Source organism: Panthera tigris, chromosome A1, assembly GCF_018350195.1.
Source record: "Panthera tigris isolate Pti1 chromosome A1, P.tigris_Pti1_mat1.1, whole genome shotgun sequence".
Taxonomy (NCBI): domain Eukaryota; kingdom Metazoa; phylum Chordata; class Mammalia; order Carnivora; family Felidae; genus Panthera; species Panthera tigris.
Genome location: NC_056660.1, coordinates 188,561,678 through 188,588,076, shown reverse-complemented (window position 1 = coordinate 188,588,076; position 26,399 = coordinate 188,561,678). Strand labels below are relative to the sequence as shown.

The 26,399-nt window shown below is 38.8% G+C and overlaps 1 protein-coding gene across 1 annotated transcript; it reads left to right on the top strand.

Moving 5' to 3' along the window:
- On the top strand, window positions 1–24,066 carry LOC102953765 (THUMP domain-containing protein 1-like). Its single transcript, XM_042956806.1, has 3 exons — window positions 1–6; window positions 23,160–23,488; window positions 23,547–24,066. Exons 1-3 carry the CDS (start codon window positions 1–3, stop codon window positions 24,064–24,066), a joined length of 855 nt encoding a protein of 284 aa, XP_042812740.1.
- The last annotated feature ends 2,333 nt before the right edge of the window (window positions 24,067–26,399 follow it).

Genomic DNA, 26,399 nt, shown 5'->3' with positions numbered 1-26,399 from the left:
ATGCAGGTAAGTACTTCCTACACTTCTCTGTGCCACAACACTCGGTTTTCATACTCTTCAGTTTCTGCTGCTTCTTCACTATAGTTCAAAGTTCTCCTAGAGCTATTTTCATCAGTTTCTAGCTATCTTTTGTTTTAGTTGTTTTCATGGGAAAGACAAGTGTTTGAACCTCCTGGTGTACCATCTTGCTGACATCCCATCTTGTGAAATTTCAGAGTATGTGAAGTACTTAACCTGCATCACCCTGAGTCCCCGTCTGGAGCAGCTCAGTGCCAAGATGCCCTTAGAGGGACATCTGTAACCTGTGCTACTGAGAACCCTACAATCTTCACTGAACTCAACTGATGGAGCCACCTGGAGTCCCTACCACTGCATCTCCTTCCTGGGGCTGGAGGTGTTCCTATGCTGAGACCTAACCAAATGGCCCAAGTTGTTGCTGTGCTCTGCTCTGCTCTTCTTGATTGGGGTACCATAGTACCTGCCATTTTTAGAATTAGGGATGCCACTGCCTTCCACTCGCTGCCTCTTGGGTCCTAATAACCCTCCACCACTGAGACTGTGCAGCTAGTGCTCTATACTCTTCCCCATGGGTCCTGAGTTACAGATGTGACCCACCATCACCAGAGCTGTGCTGCTGCTTCTCTGCACCCTGCCCTCTGGGGCCTGAGTTGGCACTGGAACCTACCATATCCAGGGGGTTGGGCTGGGTCCAGGCTAGTGGTACCCCCTATCATCCCTGGGCCCATACCCATTGTTGCGTCCTGTCTCCCCTCCACTCTCAAGTGGTCACCATGGTGAGTCCCAAAGACCTAGATCCTAGTTCTGTGGGTGGTTTGCACATGCCTATACCTCAGACACTGGTGCCAATGATACAGTAAATATGCCTGTGCCCCAAGCCCCAGACATCATAGTAATTCCATGTGGCACTGAACCCAGGACACTGGCAGTCACTTCATTTTATGAAGTTTGTCTAGATCTCCTTCCCCTTTCTCCAAAACACATATACACATACCTCATACTTGGTTAAGATCATTTCCTCAGATAGGTCCATACTCCATCCCCATCTATCAGTGCTAGGGAAATGGTCTCTCTCTCTCTTTCTCTCTCTGGATTTCACTGCTTCAGTCTCACACAGGTGGGCTAACTTCTTCTAGAAGTAAAGTAGCTCTATTGTTTTATCCCTTGCAACTCTATCAGAACCAAAGGTGCTAGCCTACCTTTCTAGTGCCATAATTTGCAGAGACTGAGCCTTAGCAACATGACCAGTTAATTGTGCCCTCAAACAACCCAATTTGGATCTGAGGCTGGAAAAGTTCTGCTTTATGCTATTGTTCTCCTGCCCTTTAGAATTACAGAATCATAGTGTCTAAGGTTTGAAGGAAATCTTAAAGGCCAGCATATACTGGTTCTCAACTTCCATTCTGTTACAATAAAAGGAAGAATAGTATAGATAAGGATAAGAATCTCCCATTGATGCAGGTGAGTCAAGTTTACTCACTAAAAAGATAATTTGGTTTGTGGGTATGCGCAATTCTTTTCTTTCAATTCTCTTAGCTATTCCATATCTGTCCAATAGTTTCTATTGCTTGTTACCAAGAAACGGACACTGAACCACTTTAATTTATATATTTAAAAAATAAATCAAAAATATTATTCTATATTAGTAGTGTCAAATTACATGTGATATACCATAAACATGATTATGGCTATAGAAATGTATCAGAAAGCAAAGTTGAAAACTTCCAAACTAGTTTAATTCTTCATCTGAGTTTTGAATCCCCTTCACATTTCTGTCAAGTGGTTATTCATCCTCTGCTTGCATACTTGCAGTGACAAGTGATCTCACTTCTTTCCTGAGGAAACTACAATTGTTGATAAGCTTAGTGCAGATGGAGCTGAAATCTCTCTCTCTGAAATTTTTTTCCCATTTGTTTTATTGTATATTCTTAGGCCAGGTAGAAAATATATGTGAAGAGGTCATGGCACATGGCAGACTTTTGGTTCTTTCCCTGTGGTCTTAGCCAAACCTCTGATGCACCACTGGACCAGTCAACTTTTTTTTTTTTTTTAAACAGGGAATTTTTCTTGATGATTCAGGCTTATTAGCATTATAAAGCAGGGATGAAAGAGAACATTTTGGAGCACATCCAACCAAGAGAAGCATTTGGAGCTGGTCTACTGGGAGAACTTAGAGGTGAGGAAAGCACAGAGCAGATGCCCTTTGCCCTCTCTAGACATCACTGAATACCAGTCTCACCCAAAGGAGTAGTAGAGTCTAGGAAAGAAAATGCATCTCTACAGAAATGCATCCTGATCCACAGCATGAGGGTAAACAAAATTATTTTCTAGATGCAGCAATAGTTTATAGATGGAATAGCAGTGTTCAAGAATCCAGATTTCAGATAGAGAATGCCTGGATTTGAATCAAAGCTGTGCCACTTACTAGTGATGTGATTTTGGACAAATTCTTTAATCTTGAAACATCAGCTTTTTCATCCGTGCACTGAGAATAGTAAACACTATTTCATAGTATTATTATGAGAATTAAATGTGGTAAGTTATGTAAAGGACTATTATGGAGAATTATTATTTACTTATTTATGTATTTATGTATTTATTTTTAATTTATATCCAAGTTAGTTAGCATATAGTGCAACAATGATTTCAAGAGTAGATTCCTTAATGCCCCTTACCCATTTAACAACCCCCCCACAAACCTTCCAGTAACCCTCTGTTTGTTCTCTATATTTAAGAATCTCTGATGTTTTGTCCCCCTCCCTGTTTTTATATTATTTTTGCTTCCCTTTCCTTGTGTCATCTGTTCTGTGCTTTAAAGTCCTCATATGAGTGAAGTCATATGATAGTTGTCTTTCTCTGACTGACCAATTTCGCTTAGCATGATGTCCTCTAGTTCTATCCACGTAGTTGCAAATGAGAAGATTTCATTCTTTTTGATTGCCGAGTAATCAAAAAGATCACATCTTCTTTATCCATTCATCCATCAATGGACATTTGGGCTCTTTCCATACTTTGGCTATTGTTGATAATGCTGCTGTAAACATTGTGGTGCATGTGCCCCTTTGAAACATCATACCTGTATCCCTTGGATAAATACCCAGTAGTGCAATTGCTGGGTTGTAGGGTAGTTCTATTTTTAATTTTCTGAGGAACCTCCATACTGTTTTCCAGAGTGGCTGCACCAGCTTGCATTCCCACCAGCAGTGAAAAAGAGATCTTCTCTCTCTGCATCTGCACCAACATCTGTTGTTGCCTGAGTTTTTAATGTTAGCCATTGTGACAGGTGTGAGGTGGTATCTCAATGTGGTTTTGATTTCTATTTCCCTGATGAGTGATGTTGAGCATTTTTTCATGTGTCAGTTGGCCATCTGGATGTCTTCTTTAGAGAAGTGTCTATTCATGTCTTTTGCCCATTTCTTCACTGGATGATTTGTCTTTTGGGTGTTGAGTTTGATTATTTCTTTATAGATTTTGGATACTAATCCTTTACCTGATATGTCATTTGCAAATATCTTCTCCCATTCCATCGGTTGCCTTTTAGTTCTGCTGATTGTTTCCTTTGCTGTGCAGAAGTTTTTATTTTGATGAGGTCCCAATAGTTCATTTTTGCTTTTGTTTTCCTTGCCTCCAGAGACATGTTTAGTAAGAAGTTGCTGTAGCCAAGGTCAAAGAGGTTTTTGTCTGCTTTATCCTTGAGTATTTTGATGGCTTCCTGTCTGACATTGAGGTCTTTCATCCATTTTGAGTTTATTTGTGTGCATGGTGTAAGAAAGTGGTCTAGGTTCATTCTTCTTCATGTCGCTGTCCAGTTTTCCCAGCACCACTTGCTGAAGAGACTGTCTTTATTCCATTGGATATTCTTTCCTGCTTTGTCAAAGATTAGTTGGCCATACATTTGTGGGTCCATTTCTGGGTTCTCTATTCTGTTCCATTGATTTGAATGTCTGTTTTTGTGCCAGAGAACTATTATTTATATTTAAAACTTTACATTAAATTAAAAGAAAGTTAAGTTTGATAAAAAATTGAGACATAAGCTTTTTTTAAAAAATAAAAAATAAAAATTAATTATTTATTTATTTTAACATTTAATTATTGTTGAGAGACAGAGTGCCAACAGGGGAAGGGCAGAGAGGGAGGAAGACACAAAATCCAAAGTAGGCTCCAGGCTCTGAGCTGTCAGCGCAGAGCCTGACACGGGGCTCAAACCCACGAACTGTGAGATCATGAGCCAAAGTTGGATGCTCAACCGACTGAGCCACCCAAGTGCCCATAAAAAAAATAAAAATTTAAGTGGACTCTCTCTTCTCTTTTTCTTCCCCTGTTGACTGGTGTTTAGAAGCAAAAGATAGTTTTGCCAATCTCATCTGGACAGCTCTTTTCAAAGAATTTTGATAACTGTGGAAATACTGTATTTAAAACATAAAGGTTTAATAATGAGTACCATCATGAGACTGCTGGTTTTAACTTTCTCAACATAGGGACTCATGGAGTCTTTTCTTCTCTGATGTTATATACACAATCTAAAAAATATTTTGATTCAACTAGGTATTCTGTGTAGACACAGCCAACATTGTTGCTGGAGGGAAAATATGAAGAGGCCAAAGTGAGAAAAATCATAGCCTGGGGATAAAAGAAGAATAAAGAGGAAAAACAATTGTACTCTTTATGAAGAGCATTGAGACTAACATTTGAGCTGTCTCCAATGTTTATTGTGATCTGGGGCCAATAGAATATATGTTCCTTGATAGTGTCATCCAAATTTTAACTGATAGGCCGAAATAGTGTCTTACTGTTTGATACAACTAAAGTTGAGCAAAGTATTTCTTTTACTGTGGACTTTTGTTCTTAATCTTCTGCCCATTTTTTATTGAGTTGTGTGCTATTTATGCTAAATTGCTTCATTGTTATTCTTGTGTTGTTTATTAAGCTTATTCTTAGTGGTTTGTAAAAACTCTTTACATGTCATGAAAATGATGCATTTAACATGAAGAAATTTTTGTATTTCATATAGTCAAATTAATGGCATTACAGTGTCTAAGATACGAATCAGGAAAGCATCAATGTCTTAAGTTCTGGAAAATGTGTGTGTGTGTGTGTGTATGTGTGTGTGTGTGTGTGTGTGTGTATACCTATTTGTTTTATATAGTTTATTTGCACTGTAGGCATGAAATATCACAAAATTAGCCCTTATTCCTAATTAAAAGAAAGCAAAGAAAAAAGTTCAAATTTTATTATTGTTTCTTTTTTTTTAATGTTTATTTATTATTAAGACACAGAGAGAGACAGAGCATGAGCATGGGAAGGTCAGAGAGAGAGAGAGAGGAGGAGACACAAAATCCGAAGCAGGCTCCAGGCTCCAGGCTCCAAGCTGTCAGCACAGAGCCCAACTTGGGGCTTGAACTCACAAACCGTGAGATCATGACCTGAGCCCAAGTAGGACACTCAACTGACTGAGCCACCCAGATTCCCCTATTGTTTCTTTTTTTAAAAGCATCTCTTTCTTATGAACCTCTATTAACAAAGAGGTTTGATACATGTGTGCCACTTTTCTTCTGAGGTTCACTAAGAGTTTTATTCATACATTTTAGTCTTAACAACATGTCCAGATTGGATAAGAATTCAGTTAAGTATGCCACAGTATTTATTTTCTCTGTTTTTCCTTCTAGATATAACATTGAGCAACAATAGTATTTTGCCTAAGGAAGCTCACTGCATACAACTTCTCCCAAGGTACTATCTTGTGCCCTTACACTGTTTGGATATATTTGAATGTAATTTCTTGTTTTTCTTATTTTTACCAGTAACATCTAACACTATTTTCAACTTCAGGTGTGTAATAATACTTATTAAATAGTGAAATTAAACTAAGTCCATTGATGCATTATTAATACTCATTATAGGAGCAATAGTAGCAGAAGTAATATTTAGAGTTACAGTTTTTAGTAGTTTTTCCATAGGACATAAGAAAAGAGGAAGATATGATCAATTTCCTAAGTGGTAAAACAGGAACACTAATAGCATTTTCCCTAGGAGAAAAGGGTGTCCTTTCTCCATTCCCAAGAAAACATACAGTGCTCAGCAATGCTCAAATCACTCCCCAAATCTGCTAAATTAAGTCCCTTTTTAAGAAAATTACCCAACTGGAGGAAGGAAAACAACTACAAGCTATCCAGTATTTATTGTGTGCATACTAAGGACATTAATTATAAGGAGTTTGGTCCTGTGCTTGACCAAGAGAGAAATGAGATTCTTTCTGAGTTGAGCACATAGGCATTTAGAGACGTTTATCGTCAAAAGTGCTTCGGGAAGAGTTTCCCCTCCATTGTCATGGTTTATTATTGGATTATATGATTTTCATTTTTCCATCCCCAGACTTACCACTTTAAATGCTCCATCCTTTGCAATCAAATGCAATTCTTAAGCTTCATTTAGAAGCAACAATAGTGATGTTCTATGGAATGGAAAAAGAAAAGGAGGGAAAAAATAGAGAAGAGATCTAATTTACCAGAACACATCTTAAGAAATGAGAAGAAGATAAACCTGTCCCTTGGAACTCACATGCTCCAGTACAGGGCCCAGTGTGGGTTCACAGGGGTTTGGGTTTTACAGGCAGATTTCTGGGAAACAGGGTTTTGTTGGAATGGGAAACCACAGAGCCACAGACCTGTTGCAAAAGTGTTGTGTGGCCCTGTCTCCATAACAGCTACTAAAACACTTCCAAGAATAAGAAATGCTAAAAATAATAAGCAAATATTACCAACCTCTCTGAGTTAGGAGCAAGCTTTGGAAGTGTGAGGGTCATAGAAAACTAAGACCCTGCATATAGAAAAAGAGTCAATTTCCTTTATAAAGCCTTGTTTGCTACATCTGCCTGTTGGTTCTTGTCTGTGACCATGCAGAGGGGAGAGCACTTAGTCAGGAGTCTGAAGAACCAGGGGTTCATAACCACACTTTGATCTCAAATTATTTTCTCTATGAATCTACAACTTCGAGGGTCCTCTTATGATGGCCTGTAATCTGTGATCCTACCTTGCAGGGGCCAGATCACAATGTTGAATGTTAGCAGAGCCTTTCCAAGCAAGTTAGGCTATTTTGATGAATATGCTTTTATGTGAAGTCCTGGACTTTGTGACCACAAAGTTATTAGCTTTATCAGTGTCTCAGCTGCCTCTACCTCCCATCAACCCACCCATTTCCCATGCATTTTTAGATTGTTTTAAAACCAGCCTGAGACATGCTGACAGGGAAGTATAAAATATAAGGTTGTTAGACTAACCCTTGTATCTTAGGATTTCAGAGTTGGTTAGGCCCTCAGGGATTTTCTGGTTCAGTTTCCTTATTTTAGAAAGAGCAGCAAAATGATTTTTACCTACAGATCAGATATTGCCACTGCCATACTGATAACCTTCAGGACTTACCATTTCAGTGCAGTCGGCCTGAACACTGACCAGGGATGCATCTCTTTGCCTAGGGCTTTCTCTGGTCTTTGAAGCCCACTCTGTCCACACATATGACAAGCCAGAAATGCCTGGGGAATTACTGCCCCATACTCCAGCAGCCTTTTGTCAGCGATAGACAGGAATTCATAAATAAGTACCCCAATTTTTTCACCATCAGTCTCCCTCTTGCCTGCTAAATAATTGAGGCATGTGTTCTATACTGGCCCCCAGGGTTCCCAACAGATTAAGTTCTATTTGCTCACAGTGGTAACTTGTATAGTTACCACCTATAGGATATAATATGTAATATCAAATAATAGGTGGTAACTATAAAATATATATAATATATATTATAAATATATATAATATGTATAAATAATTATACATATTATCTATAAATAATCTATAAATAATTATAGTAGAACACTTCCTCCCTTACCGGCATCTTTCCTTTCACAGGTCATTTCCCCATTACTCTAGCCCTGCTTCCTAGACTGCCTTCCAAATACCTGTCATTTCCACTCGATCCTAACCACGGGATTAGGGGATCCTAACCCTTGCTTCTAGGGGAATTCAAAGTTAAACCTCCGCACCTTGCATGTTAACTTCTACTCCTTTTTTTCTAGCACGAGGTTTCCTAGTGATTTGTTTTTGTAGCTGTGACTCCTACCAGTTAGCTGATTTGTTGAACATTGTCAATAGCTTTTCAGCTTTGCTTTCTCATGTCTTGGCACTAGCACATAGTAAGATTCAGTACATGCTCATGGCAGTGAATTAAATTGAATTTGTAAGACTTCCTCACTGGTTACTCCAGAGCTGGAAGAGAGTGTGCAGGGTTCCCCATGGTTGTCTTCATGCAACAGTGCCATCCATGCCTTTTGTGGTGGATCTTTACTGTTGATGCCCACCCAGCAGGCATTCTACCTTGGCCAATCTCTGTTTTGTTTTGTTTTTTTAGAGAGAGAGAGCACGCGAGAGAGCATGGGAGTGTGAGTGCACACACGTGCACGTGCATGTGCATGTAAACACAAGGGCAAGCAAGCCGGGCAGGTCCAGAGAGAGAGAGAGAGAGAGAGAGAGAGAGAGAGAGAGAATCTTAAGCAGGATCTATGCTCAGCCCAAAGCCCAACTCAGGGCTTAATCTCACCACCTGAGTGGAAATCAAGACTTAGTTGCTTAACCCAAGGAGCTGCCCAGGTTCCCTAAGATAGGACTTTTGATCCATGTAGTTGTTACCTCTGACCATAGTGATTTGCTCAGAGATCCAAACTGATGGAGCTGCTGGGAAAGAGAGGCTTGTTCTTTCCCTCTTCTTATTTCCTTTTATTCTTCCTTCTTGCTTTCCTTCACCCCCCTCCCTTCTTTGATTTTTCTCCCTCTCTTCCCTCCCTTCTTCTCCTTTCTCTCTTTCCTCTCTCCCTCACTCCATCCCCATCCCCATCCCTCCCCCTCCCTCCCCCTCCCTTTCTTTCTTTTTCTTTCTCCCTTTCTTTCTTTCTTTCTTTCTTTTTCTTTCTTTCTTTCTTTCTTTCTTTCTTTTCTTTCTTTCTTTCTTCTCTCTCTTCCTTATTATTAGAGTTACTGAGCTTGTAGGAATAAAAGCATAAAGTTTCTTGACGAACAGCTGACTATCAACAGAAGACAGTCTGCTTATGGTAAAATCAATAGAGGGGAAGGCAGAATGAATGTTTAGAGGAAGTGAGGGACAGGGGCTGAAACATGAAGACACTTAGTTTTTGCATACAGATGTGTCTAAAGATCTTGAACTTTTCAACTATGTAAGTCAGTATGTCACCATTTTTGCTTAAGTCAGTTGAGTTGAGTTTCTTAGAGTCAAGTACAAACTTTTGTTAAATTACCCACTTTGCACCAGACCCTGGCCAGGGACTGGAGACACAGGGATATACATACTATCACTTTCCCCATAATATTTGCATATTAATGGGTGATTTGAGGAGTAATAGTATATACAACACTGCTTTTAATCTTCTTGGCTTCCTTTTTTGGAGCCACCATGTTTCTTCTTTTCATGTCTTTCAGAAGAGACAAAGAAAGCTGGTTTATTTTCCTTTCAATTTCCTTAGTAACACAAAACTCCCTTCTAGTACTTTTTTTAAGAGGCCAGCATATCCTGGTTGTTTGTTCCATATGATGAATGTCCCCATTGCTTATTAACCTCCAAAATAGGCAGCCCCCACCATTAGGGCTTATGGTCTATATGAGACAACATAAAAACAAGACACATTCTCCCCCATGCACATTTCAAATGAAATGTAACGGAAGAGAAATAAATAAAAATGGGAAAAAATGCCTTAAATGGTTTATGTTAGAAAATGTTATATGGGCAATAATGGTGCTTATATGGGCTTTGGGCAGAGACTTTGATAATGAAGGTTAAATGAGGGAATGTTGCAAAAAATGTTCACTGTTCATAAAAATAAATCTCTGGTATGAACCAGAATGAAATAAACAGAGTTGCAGGCGCCGGGAGCAGCTGGGGTGACCTCAGCTTCAGGTTGGTAATAGCCAGACTTGCTGGAACCACACACTCTCACCTCAGCAGGATTCACTTAGCTCTCCATCACAGGACATTGAGTTCTACAGCCTTAGGGGTGGCTCTTCAGCTGTCTCACTGAAAAACAAAAGCCTTGTCGTTTCCGGCATTTTTCCTCCCTGGGTCCTGGCAGGGTTTCCAGGAACCCTGCCTTTCTAGGTTAAGTATCAGCCCAGGAGTTTCAAACGCAAATGTCCATGGGGGCAGCAGTGAATGAGTGAAATGGACTTGGAGAGGAGAGTGGCAAATTGGAGAAAACATGCCCCATTTGAAAGGGTCACCACCACTCAGCTCCAGCTGACAGTGGGAATGCTGCTAGCTCAGTGGGGTCAGATCTTTCTATTTTTCAAGGGTAAGCTGGAAACCTGAATTTTATATAAATTTTTCTGATTTTTAAATGTAGCAACACATTTCTCTCTCTCTCTCTCTCTCTCGTGTGTGTGTGTGTGTGTGTATAGTATGTATAGTAGTGGGGGTAGGGTCGAAGGCAAAAGAATACATGTTTATGGGATAGAATTGGCTTAGCAGCAGTCAGTTCCAATCCCTCACTAAGTGAATGTTGAGATTGAAACTATCATTGTTTGGTTTCATTGGCTGTTGATGCAGGTCTGTCATATAAAGGCCTTCCATAGTATTCAGTCTTGGAGGTAAGAGTTTATATTAGAAACAGCCATTCATTAGCATGTATTATGTGCTGGCATTTTGCTTTAAGCTTTATGTGGATTATTTCATCATAGTCTCCCTGCATTCTTAAAAGGGAAGCACTAGTGTTACCTTATTTTTTAGAAGGGGAAACTGAGGTTTTCAGAAATGAAGTAGTTGGCCGCAGTCATTACAGAGGACACCCTGTGTGTACCACCTTACTTCTTCTTGACCTTGCCATTGATGCCAGCCAAAGCTTCTCTCCAGCTTCCTCTGGTTGCTTGGGGATGGTAACACATCATGGGGCAACCCTCAACCAATGGGGGCAGGACCCAATGGATAAAAAGGTTTTTATCCCTGGCTGACAGTTTTGACACATATTCCATAGGATTCCTCAGAAAGTCCTGCTTGAAGTAAGCAGTTGCCTTCAGCAATTAGTGCTTTCTTGTATTGGTTTTTCCTCCTCTGTTCAGTTCCCTGCCTCTCGTTTGGAGGATCACATTCTCCAATAAATACACACATCCTCATCTCAGTCTGTGCTGTTGGAAAACCCACACTGAGACAGTGAATGGTAAAGCTGGAATTTGAGTTTAAGTTTGGCTGGTCCTCAAGTGAATACTCTATCAAACAGTCACTAAAGTCTCTATGTGATTCCTTTACCAGGTCCTTTTGGTATGATTGGTCCTGAAATAAAGCTTTAGAACAAAAAAGGCTCTAAAAGGATTCTTAAACCCGCAAGAAGAGAGGATGGTGGTGGTGGTAAAGGGGAGTTGGTATACAGAAATCAAATGGGGAGGGGGAAAAGAGTGCAATATAATTTTAGTTCATAACACATTTTATTTTTTGGCACCCACTATATGCCTGGAACTGTGCCAAGAACTAAAGAGGGCACTTGGAACTATGAATGAAAAGTATCAGGGTAAAGACCAATTTCCAAAGATTTTCAGTGACTTTCAGCAGCGATGTCAACCTCAAATGCCCACAAGGGCCAAGTGAGAAACTTAAGTTAAACCAGCCTGTTTTTTGTTTGCATATCAAACACAAATGCATAGTCTTCACTCCTACAAAGAATTAGGCTTTAAGTTTTCTCCCATTTTTCTTCCAATATGTGGCTATCCCAGTTTGCCATTAATTTTCCCACTTTAGACAGACATGTGGGTATGAAAAATATTTCACTTCCTTTTGTTTTTAAATTCATTAACTAAATTTTTAATTGAGATATAATTGACATATAACACTGTTTAACTATAAGGTATATAACATGTTGGTTTGATACATTTATACACTGCGATATGATTATAATAGCATTAGCTAACATCTCTATCACATCACATAATTGTCATTTCGTTTTTATGGTGAGAACAATTACAATCTAATCTCTTAGCAACTTTGAAGTGTATAATACAGCATTATTTATTATAATCACTATGCTGTGCATTAGATCTATAGAACTTATTTATTGACTAGACCAAAGTTTATATCCTTAAACAATGTGTCCTCAATTTTCCCACCCACAACCCCTGGTAACCACCATTCTACTCTGTTTTTGCAAGCTCAACTTTCTGGGGTTCGGCATACAAGTGGTAACATAAAGTATTTGTCTTTATGATTCTGATTTATCTCACTTAACATAATAGCCTCAAAGGTCTACCCATGTTGTTGCAAATGGAGGGGTTTCCTTCTGTCTCAAGGAATATTATTCTAGTGTGTGTGTGTGTGTGTGTGTGTGTGTGTGTGTGTGTGTGTATACACCACATCTTTATCCATTTATCTTTTGACAGACACTTAGGTTGTTTCTGTATCTTGTATATATGAATATTGCTGTAATGAACATGGGTGTGTAGATATTTCTTTGAGACACTGATTTCAATTCCTTTAGATATGCACCCAGATGTAAGATTGCTAGATCATATGGTAGTTCAATTTTTAATTTTTTGAGGTAATGCCATAATGTTTTCTATAGTGGTTCTACCATTTTACATTCCTACCAACAGTGTATAAGGGTTACTTTTTCTCTATATCCTTACCAACATTTGTTATCTCTTGTCTTTGTTAATAGCCATTCTAACAGATGTTAGGTGATATTATGGTTTTGAGCCCTGATGATTAGTGATGTTGAGCATCTTATCATATACTTATGGTCCATTTGTATATCTTCTTTGGTAAAGTGCCTAAAGTTTCCCTATTTTTAAGTTGTATTATTAACTATTTTGCTATTGAGTTGTGTGAGTTCCTTATATATTTTGGATATTAAGCCCACATCAGATACATGGTTTGTGAATATTTTCTCTCATTCCATAGGTTGCCATTTCAATTTATTAATTGTTCCCTGCTGTGCAGAAGCTCTGTAGTTTAATGTAATCTCACTTATTTATTTTTAGTTTATTTTACTGTCTTATCCAAGAAATAATTGAAAAGACCAGTGTCAATGATCTTTCCCCCTATGTTTTCTTCTTGGGGTTTTATAGTGTCAGGTCTTACATTTCAGTTTTTACCAATTTCGTGTTAATTTTTGTGAGTGGTGAAAGATAGTGGTCCAGTTTCCTTCTTTTGCATGTGGATATTTGGTTTTCCCAACACTGTTTACTGTAGAGACTGTCCTTTCCTCATTGTGTGTTTCTGATGTCCTTCTCAATAATCACTTGACTATATATGCATGGGTTTTGTCTGGGATCTATATTCTGTTCCACTGGTCTACGGGTCTTCTGTTGTACTGGTCAAATCTAAGGAAAGTAGAAAAACTCAAAGGATAATGACAAATGGCAACTGATCCTGTCTTTCTGACAGGGAAACATGATGAAGTCTAGGAACTGGGGTGACTGGCCCCTGTGTGAGCTAAGACTCAGCTCCAGCTGGCTGTCACTATGCAGGAATGCAGATCCTATCATGCCAGATCTCCTAATTGTTCAAGAGAAGTCAGAATTCAGAAACACTTGTGATATCTCCAGATTTTTAAATATTAACAATGAATTCAAATTTCTTAAAAACAGTAGGCAAGCCAATACTGGCAGACCAAATAGAACACGTCTGCAAGTTGTATTTTACACATAGGCCACTGGTTTGCTTTCTGTTATAGGTTCTGCCCTCTTTTTCCTCCAAAATCCTTGAGCCATGTTTTCCTGGGAGAGAAGCAAGACTTGGAGGAGTGCAGAGTATGTGGGAGGCCACTGCATTTGTCACTTAGGATTCCCTTCACTTTCTATTTCTAGGGGAAATAGGTTAAGACACGTTTATGTATTTGTGTGTTTGTGTGTTTGTGTGTATGTGTGTGTGTGTGTGTGTGTGTGTGTGTGTGTGTGTGTGTGTTTGCTAGGGATCCAGAAAGAGACCTAATTCAAGAGAAACAAACAAATATTACATTGACTTTCCTCAGATACTATGAGAAGGCCAAGGAAAAACAAATTAATTATCTAAATAGGTGTCTTTTGCTGATGGATGGCAATATTTGAGTATGGTAGGTAGAATTTTTTAAAAAGCATTCTTAAATCATCAAGAAGGGAGTATATGACTTTCATTTTTTTTCTTTGTGTAAAATTATTGTGTCCCCTGACCAGATTTCTATTGGCCTTGATGATTAGTTGGCTATTTTAGCTGTTCATTGTGTCAGCCTTTAGTAAGAGCCTCTTCTGAATGGGACTCACTATGTCATAGCTATATAAAATATTCATTAACATGATGCTTTTAATGGATTTGTTTGGAATGAACTTAAGTGGAGGGAGCCGCCACTGATTTGTGGAGCAGGAGGGCTGTTTCAGGGCTGTGTCTGCCCCAAGTTTGGCCTTGTCCAACAAGCCCCTCCACCTGCCCTCTTTGCCTGCAGGCTCCAGTCTGAGAGGGGACACTGATACCATTCTGATGACTAGAAATTCTATTCCTTTTGAACGAGTGTGCTCCAACTTGGAATTTTTTTTAATGTTTATTTATTTTTGAGAGAGAGAGAGAGAGAGAGAGAGCGCAGAGAAGGGGCAGAGAGAGAGAGCAGAGAAGGGGCAGAGAGAGAGGGAGACACAGAATCTGAAGCAGGCTCCAGGCTCTGAGCTGTCAGCACAGAGCCCCACACAGGGCTCTAACTTACAAACCATGAGATCATGACCTGCGCTGAAGTCAGAGGCTTAACTGACTGAGCCACCCAGGTGCCCCAAGCAATGCTAGTTTTTAATTCATACATTATTTGAAGATTGAATGGGGATAGTTTGCAAAGTAACTTATTGCCTGAGACAAATCAAAAACTTATTAACATTAGCCATTATTCTCCAAGTGATAGGCATCCAACTGCTGTCACACATCTGGGTCCATTTGAAGTTTGTATGGAAGCTTCTGCTAGACAAATACCATTTGGTTCTTAATCATACCAACCCTGACAGTAGAGCAGGTATAACTGAGCACCTTTATAATTATTTTTGTAATGTTTATTTATTTTTGAGGAAAAGAGAGAGAGACAGACAGAGAGAGAGAGAGAGCATGAGCAGGGGAGGGGCAGAGAGAGAGAGGGGGAGACACAGAATCTGAAGCAGGTAACTGAGCATCTTTAAACAAATGAATGAAATATGGACCGGAGAGGTTAACTGAAATGATCAAGATTGCAGTGCAAGGTGGTGATGGAACCTGGGAACAGAATTAAATATTTTGACTTCTTCCTTGGCATTAATTTCAATCTTTTATGTCAGATTTGAACCTTTTCTTTTCTTTGTATTTTTTTCTATCCAGAGGATATCTGAATTTGAAACTTGCCATTGTGAGTTCTACTATTTAATTTCTATCTGTGTACCTCTCTACTTTTCAGTCTTGAGCACCCACCTTTTTTTTTCAATCTTTTGAAATATGGTGATGTGAGATAAATAATAATAATCCTCCCTGTCTTAACACTACCAGTCTCAAAATCTGGAGTCTTGAGGCTCAGTCCAAGCATCCAGCAAGTATGCTATCATTTCAGCCCATCTCACTCTGTTCCCTCCTGGTTCTGTAAACTGTGTATCTATTAGGGACCTGTAACTCATTTGGGACGTGACCTTGGGCAAATAGCTTCACTTTTTGGGTCTTTGTTTCTCTATTCTTAAAGTGGAAAAGATTATTAATATATGAATAAGGGGATAATACTTCCCTATAAAGGTATGGAAGACATTTAACAATGATCATCTTTGCATGTTGCAATCTGGGGCTGGGTGGGGCTAAGGTTTTATTTTCATAATCTTCAAACTGGAGTCACAAACAATTTTCATAAGATTGCTGGAATAATGAAACAGCTGTTTCTCAGGGCAGGGTCCAGGGAAGTGGCAAAGGATGGAGCAACCACATGGGAATGGGCCGGAGGCTGCTTCAAATAGACTCTTCCTTGGTGCCTTAGTCCTAGGAGGGAAAATACGCTCATCAAGATCCTGATTAAGCAGGGATTGCCAAGGGCACTCTTTGTAACCAGGCAAACAATAGCTGCACCGCCCTCCCCAACCCCAACTCCTTCAGCTCTTAAAACAAAAATCTATCAAGATTTAATCACATTGCTTTATCTCTAGGATCTAACCTCTGAGTGTTCATGAGAACATTTTGCTTTGTCTCCAGGCCCTAAGGCATGTGCCTCTATGGGAGTCATGGTCCCTTTAGGGTTTTTACTTGAGTGAAAGAAGCAAAGATTGCTTTTTGTTCCCTTTTGACTCTCTTCTGAATTAACATGAAATTGAAGATGACTGTAGTTAGGGGAAAAAAAAAGGAGTGTGTGTGTGAGAGAGAGAGAGAGAAAGAGAACAATGAGGAGGGGGCAAGGGAAGAAGGCTGGGAAAGCCTGTGTGAAGAGAGTGTCTTGGAACCCAAGGGAAGCTCTGTGTTCATCAAGCTGATAGTTCCCTTCCAGGCCACCAGCAAAATGAAAATGCCTCACCCAAAACCATTTAAATCCTTTCATCTAGGTCTCTAAAACCTTTCTCTGGGGAGTGCACATTGGAGTATGAATTTCTCCAAGTTGATTATCTTGGTGTAAGTGCCCCATGCCATCCTCCCCCCCGCCCCTCCCCCCACCTTTGGTGGCCCTTCCATTATGAGGGACTTTCTGGGGCTTCAACACCAAACTCATGCCAGCACAAGGGGGCTGCATCTGAATGTGTAATTGAGGAACAACACAGACACTGATGTCTCAGCATTAATTAATGGAATTTGATGTTTACTGCTGTCATGTCAACCAATCACTTTTCTCAGAAAATTAATTAAACCATGGGTAGGGGTTTAACAGCTCCCTACACAAGGCCGAGGGCTGATTGGGAGCCTTTGGGACTTGGGAAGGGAACTGCATCTGTGGTTTGAATTGTGTGTGAGCCTCGTCCAAAACCACAGACTTAGATTCCAATGCTGAGAGATTGGAGAGGAATGTGGGGAAGGGCTCCTTGCTGCCTCTTACCTTAAACAATCTCACTTTCTTCACTGGATTATTCTTTCTCACTTCATTCCGCTGACTATCCCTGTTCTGTGCAGGGCAAATCCACCCATTTGCCCACTGAGATGAAGTGTGGAATGAACAGTGCAAAAGAACTCTCAAGAAAAATCTCAGTAAGGCTTGTTCAGATGCAGTCACCAGATGGCTTGTATTACACAGAAAGGCCTGGATTTCAACATTCTGTCCTTCTAAAATGTTCCTCATTAGCATTTTTGAATGCTTCCTTCTTTTCCTCTTCCTTCCTCCATCTCTGTTCTTTACTCTTTTTTCTTTTCTGGTTAAACAGAAATTGCATTTATTTCAAGTGTTTTGGATAATGTCATTTTCTGATTATAAACTGAAATGATATATATTCATTATAAGAAAATTGATTAAAAACAGAAAAGTGTGAAAAGAATGCCAATTGAAGAATAATAAATGTTCCAGTGTTTACCAGGTGATAAGCTCTGTGCTAAGTGCTTTATGTATATGATCTTATTTAATCATTTTAACAACCACGTGAAGAAGATACTGTTTTTGTCTGTTTTGTAGATGAGAAATTGAAACAGAGAAGTTAAGTAACTTTTCCAAAGTCACACAGCTACTAAGGAGTATCATAGGCTTTGAACCAAGGCAGTCTGACTCCAAAGTCTACATTCTTATCATATGCTATACTGTCTTGCAATGGGTTGTGCCAACTACATTCTGGCCTAGGCACACACATCAAGATAGAGGGTACAAACTGAAGAGGTCTCCAATCACTCAGACCAGTTCTCCTGGAAGACATCTAGTCTGGGAAACTCACCACCTTCCACACTCAGGTTCTCTGCCTAATAGGTTCAGAAGCCTGTTTTTCACAAGGATGAATTAACATGAATTGGGTTCATAGTAACAGCTATGGTACCCAGAATTTTAAGCTTGTTGAGTTATAAGAGCAAGGCCACAGTCTAGAAGACTTGTGTTCACCTATCAGTACATCGTCACCCTGCAGCGAGGCTGCAGAAGCTAGCCAACAAATGTTTTCTTGGACTGGGTGCCTGGGATCAGTGCCTGGGGACTTGTTTAGTTAACTCTTAGTTGAGTTTTCTTTTCAGTACCACCTCTTTCCTCTCCTCCTACCCGCCTCATGACAAGAGTAATGGAAACACCAACACAATGATACTCTCTAAGTCAAGACCATCTCTCCCCTTTACCTGTAGTCCCAAAACTGCCCACCCTCCATTTCGATAACACATTCCTTCTGTAGATTTCTTCCTATGTTGTCAGGTTATAGTCAAGTCTTGTTGGCCTGGGAGTCATTCTGTCTTCCAAAGGTGATTTTGTAGATCTCTGCTGAGGTCTACTAACTTAATTTGAAGCTCATCTTTAAAAAAATTTTTCCATTTTTAAAAGTTTTTATTGAAATGTACTTTACATATTATAAAATTTACCCATTTTAAGTGTACGGTTGAGTGATTTTTATCAAGTTTACTGGGTTGTGCTTATCATAACACATTCATCTGTTCAGTAAGATCCATAATACTCATTTAAATTTAATCTCTGTTCCCATTCCCATTTCATATAAATAAAATCCTATAGTATATGGTCTTTTGTGTCTGGCTTCTTTTGGTTACAATAATGTTTTGTAGCATGTATCATGCATTCCTTTTTATAGTGTTTCATTGTATGGATATGCCATATTTTGTTGATGGACATTTGAGTTGTTTCCATTTAGCTATTATGAATAACGCTGCTATGAACATTTAAGTGCAAGTCTTTGTGTGGCCATGTTTCCATTTCTTTCAGGCAGATACCTATGAGTGGAATTGCTGGGTTATATGGTAAATTTACATTTAACTTTTTTTTTTTTTGAGTGGGGGATGGGCTAAGGGAGAGGGAGAATCTTAAGCAGGCTCCACACCTGGTGTGGAGCTCAAACTCACAACTGTGAGATCACGACCTAAGCAAAAATCCGAGTCAGACACTCAACTAACTGAGCTACCCGGGCTCCTCACATTTAACTTTTTAAGAAGCATCCAACATATTTTCCAAAGGAGCTACATCAAAGGGCCGTTTTAATGCTCTAATTTCCAACCTGTTGGGGTATCCATCATGCTAGAGCCCCATGACTGGTAATAAAAGGAATAAAAATGACCCATAATCATCCTTCTGAGCATTTTACTGATACATATAAAAGTATTATTTTATGTATAATATTTTATAAATATAAGTGTATAATATTTTATTTCATTCATAACAGAAAATATATGTTTATATATGTATACCTGTACTTTGTGTTGAAAACTATATATTTATATACATATATATGAAAATTATATATGTGAGGATTTTGTATATATGTATATACAAATACATACTTGGGATCACATTATATTAATAATTGAGCTTTTTTAAAACTATAATGGAATTTATGGTCATTTATCTGTTACTAAATATGAAGTTTGATTTTTAATATCTTCATAATCTCCATATGGACATGCCATAATTTTTAAATCCATTGTCCTAGTTTTTATTTTTTTAATTTTTTTTTTTTTATTTTGAGAGAGACAGAGACAGCATGAGCAGGGGAGGGGCATAGAGAGGGGGAGAGAGAGAATCCCAAGCAGGCTTTGCACTGTCAGCACAGAGCCTGATGTGGGGCTCAAATCCACAAAATCACGAGATCATGACCCAAACCAAAACCGAACATCGAAGAGTTGGAGGCTTAACTGACTGAGCCACCCAGGCGCCCCTCCATTGTCCTATTTTTTAACTTTTGGATTGTGTTTTTACTTCTAAATCATAATTTAAATATGTTATACTTTCAATTTCAGATTAAACTTCTAGCTGGTCCCATTCTCATGCTTTTAATATTTTATCAATATTTTATCCCTGTGACTTCTCATGGACATATGTTTGTTCACCCTTCACCAGGTTTTCCCTCTCTGTTGTCTCTTATGGTCCCTTCACCAGAGGAGTGATTTAGAAAGCAAATTCCTGTTGAAAATGTATTTGTTGCTAACAATATCAAAGCTGATGATCAATTAAATTATAATAAAGAAACAATAATAAGCAGGATGGTAGTTTAATGAGTATAGATAGATTGGCTGAAAGATTTTACCCTACAGTAGGGTTTTATATGTACTTCATCAGAGGATTGTGAAAAGGAGGTGACTTTTTAAGATTCTCATAGAAAATTTGGACATTTTAAGAATGGTATCTTAATTTAAAATACTAATGACAGTATAATTCCTTCAGTGGCCTTCTCCCACATTGCAACCTGTAAGCCATTTTCCTGACAAGGCTTGCTACTTTAAGAATAAATCATAAGTGCAGGTCTGATCGTGTGGCTGTTCAGTTCTCTCTACAGGGTCATTTCATTCAAGGCTCATCATAGTCTCCCACTCTACTGCACAAAACTTACCCAAACTGAGAAATTGTTCAATAGAGGAGACTTAACCCCTCAACTTTTGTTTTCTTTTTGGGACATTTTATTGAGGTGTAATAATTCAAAACCCCCAAATTTCACCCTTTTAAACTATATACTTTAGTGGTTTTGAGTACATTCATCGATAGAGTTGTGCAGCCATCATCACTATCTAAATTGAGAACATTTTCACTTTCATCATTCTGAAAAGAAAATCTGGTCACTCCTTGTTCCCCTCTCCCCTGGATCCTGACAACCACTAATCTGCTCTCTGTCTCTACCGATATCTCTGTGACCTTTTGTATCTGGCTTCTTCACTTAGTATGTTTTCAAGGTTCATACACGTTGTAGCATGTGTCAGTACTTCATCAGTTTTCTAGGTCAAATAATATTTAATTAGATGGTTACGTTATCTTTTTAAAAAAAAAATTTAAATGTTTATTTTTTTTTTTGAGAGAGACAGAGATGGAATGTGAATGGGTTAGGGGCAGAGAGAGAGGGAGACACAGAATCCAAAGCAGGCTCCAGGCTCCAAGCTGTCAGCACAGAGCCCAACGTGGGGCTCGAACTCATAAGCTGTGAGATCATGACCTGAGCCAAGTCAGATGCTCAACTGACTGAGCCACCCAGGAGCCCCATTACATTTTTTTTAATCCATTCATCATTTGGTGAAATTACTTTTTGACTATTTGTATAATGCTTCCATGAATATTTATATACAAGATTTTGGTTGGCATATACTTTGGAAGTTTTGCATATAGCACAGGTTGAGTGGATACTTGTCACTTGGGAAAATAGCAAATTTATATAGTAGAGAATGAGTACAACTGGAATTAGGTTAAATGTTTCAAAAAGATAACTTGCCTCTGACTTACTTTTTTCTTCTGAAAAAAAATTTATTCCCTTGAAACCTTTCTATAGCAGTGTGCACAAGGTAAGAATTAGTAACTCCTCGAAGTAACAGCTCAAAAATCTTCTAGAAAAGAAACAATGTCAACCACAAAAAATATAAAGAGAAAAATTCTTAGAATCAGGAAAGAAGTGTTGTGGCAAGATTATTGATCTGTTAAAACTGGGTTGGACCTATTACTATGTTTTTGTTCACTCAAGATACACTGCTTTTTTCCCCTCTTGCTGCAGTTGACCAGAGCTAGAAAGGGCGGAGGGCAGTGAGGAGACAACTCACCTCTCTGAGAGTGGCCAGCTGACTGCATTCAGAGTTAACACACGGGACCAAGTAACTCTGATGACTATAATGCTAACCGTGAAGTACATGAGGGATTTTTACCCACCAAATTTTCGAGTCAAACACTATAGTCAGAAGAAGAAAACTACTAGACGGTATATGGATATAAAACTTGAGCCTGAGCAAAAATTTTCACCATTCACCTCATCTTCTAGATATCTACAGCAGTTTTCCTGGCTCTCAAATTTGAACATCAAAATAAACTAGAACACTTTTAATACACATGGTCCCTCCACAGACTTTCTATTCAGTAGATTCCTAACAAATTTCCGGGCAATTCTAATGCTGTTGGTGTAGGGAGCATACTGCTCTAAAATTGTCATGCTAATCTCAACTCAAGCCCATAAAGTTCCCTTTTACCACAGTGTTGGTCTTATTTGGCTGTGTGGATAGCAGTCTGATTAAACAAGTCTCTTTGAAAGCTGACTGAGTTTGCTTATTTTTGTATTCACAGTCTCTAGAACAATGAGCTTTTGTCTAGGTGCTTTTGTCTTTTAAATGAATGTATGGAACTAATTTATATTAAGTTATCAGTGCTCTATAGAAGCTTATTATTATATATATTATTATTATTATAGAAGCTTATAATTCTGGGATATTTAAATTTTAAAGGCAGATCAACATAAATTGAATTAATCTTCAAATTATAAGAATATCACTAAACAAATGACACAGTGTAATTTTTTAAATGTATAGAAGATTTGGAGTACCTGGAGGGCTTAGTTGGTTGAGTGTCTGACTCTTGATTTCAGCTCAGGTCATGATTCCAGGGTCCTGGGATTGAATCTAGTTTCGGGCTCCACACTAAGTGTGGGACCTTCTTAAAATTCTCTCTCCCTCTCTCTCTCTCTCTCTCTCTCTCTCTGCCCCCTCTCTCCTGCTTGTGCTCTCTCTCTCTCTCTCTCTCTCTCTCTCTCCAAAAAAAACAATGTATAGAAGATTTGAGAGACACTTTACCAGAAACGATATTTGGACAGCAAATAAGCATATGAAAAGATACTCAACATTAGTTAGCTGAGAATTGTTTTAGAGCCATGATGAGATACCGCCACACATCTATTAGATGTTACAAAGAAACAAACAGCTAAGAACAAAGAAATGAACAAACAACCTTGATAATATCAAGTGCTGACAAGGATGTGAAACAACTGGAACTCTCATACGTTCCTAGCACAAATGCACATGTTACAGTCACTTTGGAAAATAGTTCGGTAGTTTCTCATAAAGTTAAACTTACTATATAACCCAGCAATTCTGTTCCTAGGTATTTACATGAGTGAAACAAAATCTGTGTTTTCAAAAATACATTACACAAAGTTTTATACCAGTTTTATTCATAGTCCTCAAAACTAGAAATAATCCAAATGCCCCTCAACTGTCAAATGGATTAACAATCTATGGAACATCGAGAGGTGAGGAAGCCGGGAATAGAGGAGAAAGCTGTTTCTCGCTAGCCTTGGTTCTCACGCACCGTGGCGGCCCCCGTCCAGCAGCCTCCTCAGTCTAGCGGTGGAAAGCGCAAAGGGAAAGCTTGGTATGTGCAGGCCAAGCGGGCGCGGCGCTGCGACGGCGGTGGGCCACCGCAGCTGGAACCTGGGCTACAGGGCATTCTCATTACCTGCGACACGAACGAGCGCAAGTGCGTGGAGGAGGCCTACAGTCTGCTCAACGAATACGGCGACGACGTGTACGGGCCGGAAAAGTTTACAGACAAAGATCAGCAGCCCTCTGGAAGTGAGGGAGAAGATGATGATGTGGAGGCTGCCTTGAAGAAAGAAGCATCTTTCATTTGAAGAAAGAAGCATTTTTCTTCAATGATGCTTCAAATGATGCTTCAAAGATGACATTAAAGCATCTATGGAGATGAAGCTAAGAAGATTCCAATCAGTGGAGAGTGGAGCAAATAACGTAGTCTTCATCAGGACACTTGGGATAGAACCTGAGAAATTGGTACATCATATTCTTCAGGATAAGTATAAAACCAAGAAGAAGAAGACTCGGGTTATTCTACGAATGTTACCTATTTCGGGCACATGCAAGGCTTTCTTAGAAGACATGAAAAAATATGCAGAAACATTTTTGGAACCCTGGTTTAAAGCTCCAAACAAAGGGACATTTCAGATTGTATATAAATCTCGAAATAACATCCACATGAATAGAGAAGAAGTTATCAAAGAATTGGCAGGAATAGTAGGCAGCCTCAATTCGGAAAATAAAGTGGATCTTACCAATCCACAGTACACAGTGGTAGTAGAAATCATTAAAGCTGTCTGTTGCCTGAAAAAAAAAAAAAAAAAACAACAATCTATGGAACATCTATGCAATGGAATATTACTCATCAGTAAAAAAAGAGTGGACTAAACGCCGACGAATTTCAAGCGCATTATGCTGAGTGAAAGAAGATTTGAAGGGATACACACTGTACTATTGCATTTTATATGAAATTATAGAAGAAGACAAATTAATAGGGACAGCGAATAATCAGCTATCAGCAGGATTTAGGAGTTACGGTGGGTGACAATAATTGGATAGCATGAGATAATTTATGGGGGGAGGATGGAAGTGCTTTTATCTTGATTGTTATAGTGGCTATACAACTGTGTGGATTTGTTAAAATTCAGAACTGTACACCACAAAGAGTGTCTTTTATCATATATAAATTGAAAGTAATTATTTTTTTAAAAAAAATTGTCACTAAAGATCTTTTTTGAGAGAAATGGGGTGTGAAGCTTGAAATTTCACGGATTAGAGAACAGGTGACCTGGGTTAGGTATGGCTCTCTGACCAAGTAGGTGCAGTGAATGGTATGCCGCCAGCAGCAAGAGCTAGTGAATAGTGACTTAACTTTTTAGGGCATCAAGGAGAGCCTACAAGTACCAGGAAGAGACGTGGCTAATAAAAGAAATGATCTTTCAGAATAGAAGTGAGGTCATAGTGTAGCTACTTCAATTGTGAATTGTTTGAGGAGAAAGGGGCCAATAGCAGATTGCTTCTTGTGGAAAATATAAGGAAGGGAAAAATTACATAAAAAGTAAGATGAAAATGTTCTTCCTTGAATGGTTATCCCCAGAAGCATTATATTCCAAAGAGAATACACTCAGTGGTCCTCACTGAAAATACAATAGCAACCTCCTTATAGAGTGCTTATTCTATGAAGGAAACTTTGCAGGGGCTTAGCTAAGGGCACAAGGGAATCAGAAAGGCCTAGAGGAATATCAACTCTGTCTTTTACAAGCCTAGAGTTCTTGTGAAAACCACTATAATTTTTTTTTTATTTTAAGTTTCTCCATCTATAAAACAGGGTTAACAATAGCACATGTGTTTTGAGTATTGAGAAAATTAAATGAGATAATGCATGTATAGCATTGAGCACAATGTCTGGAAGCACTCATTAGGAAGCAGTCAATAATTTGCAGTAAGCATCACATTGATGCCTCATTTTAGGAGCATGCATATACTTACTTTTTTCAAGTTCATACTTGTATTTAATATTTTTTTGGTCAGCCTCTCATCAACAGGAGATTCTCAAGCCTATGAAGCATCATCTTACTGCCTAGAGTGTGTATATATATATATATATATAGAGAGAGAGAGAGAGAGAGAGAGAGAGAAAGGGGATTTGAGGAGACACATCTTATTCCCAGAAACATAAAATCGATTATACTCAATACAAAGAACCTTCAAAAGCAAGCTGTGACTTCCTTGCTCCAGAACTGGTTAACCTGTTGGGATATTTGGTAGATGAATGCTATACCACGCTCTTTCCTTTACTATGCACTAGACTGAAAGGCAGCAGCTGCTCGTGGTGCCCTTCTTCCAACATAGAAAACCAATCTCCCAGCACCAGGGGAGACATTAAAAAGGGAAAAAATGCAAATGCCCAACACTGATTAGTTTTGCCAGCTGCTCTTCTTGCTCCAGAATCAATGGATTGGCCACTTTAGCTGCAAAGTCCATTGGACAGACTGGGGTTTTGTTTTTGTTTTTGTTTTTAAGAAATGGTATTAAAAATAAATAATCTTTTCTAGGTCAAACCTGTCAAAAAAGTTGACAAATGGATAGAGGGTTTAAATAAAGAGAAGAGATAGATAATATGTCTATATTGGACTATTACTGAAAATATGTTTGAGTCTGGTTATTTTAAACATAGGATTGCAAACTCAAATGCTTTGAGAAGCCAGTCTAGTTATGTAAATGAGTGAGGAAGCATCTAGGTGTGAGGCAACAGGGAGTGAGTGGTGAGTATGGGTCTACTCTTTTTGTTTTTCTACTATTAGGAGACACTTGGATACAAAAACATTTCATTTTTTTCTCAACTCTGCTACAGAGGGAAAAATGAATGCATGATAATAAATGACAGCTGATGCAACCTCAAAGATGTAGGACAATCTTGGTTCCCATCTTGGTCATATGGTGGACTGGAGAAGTGCATGCGATATCTGAATTCAACAGCTTTTATTCAGCTCCAGCTAACTACTTTTGGACAAGCAGTGAGTCCAGTATTGCTGAGTATTTAGTTATTCAAGAGACACCCAACATCTTGATTTTGATGTGATTTCTCTAAATCACATCACAATTCTGACCATTCTAATTCTGAAAAGTCATTCCATTTGGAAAAATAATCATGTGGACCAAACACATGTCTTTATATTAGTTTTAGCCAGTGGCTATCAATCTGGACCTCTGCTTTGGAC

Coding starts and splice junctions, on each gene's coding strand:
- LOC102953765 (XM_042956806.1), top strand. Junction 23,489..23,546: donor GCCTTGAAGAAAGAAGCATC/TTTCATTTGAAG, acceptor ATGCTTCAAAGA/TGACATTAAAGCATCTATGG.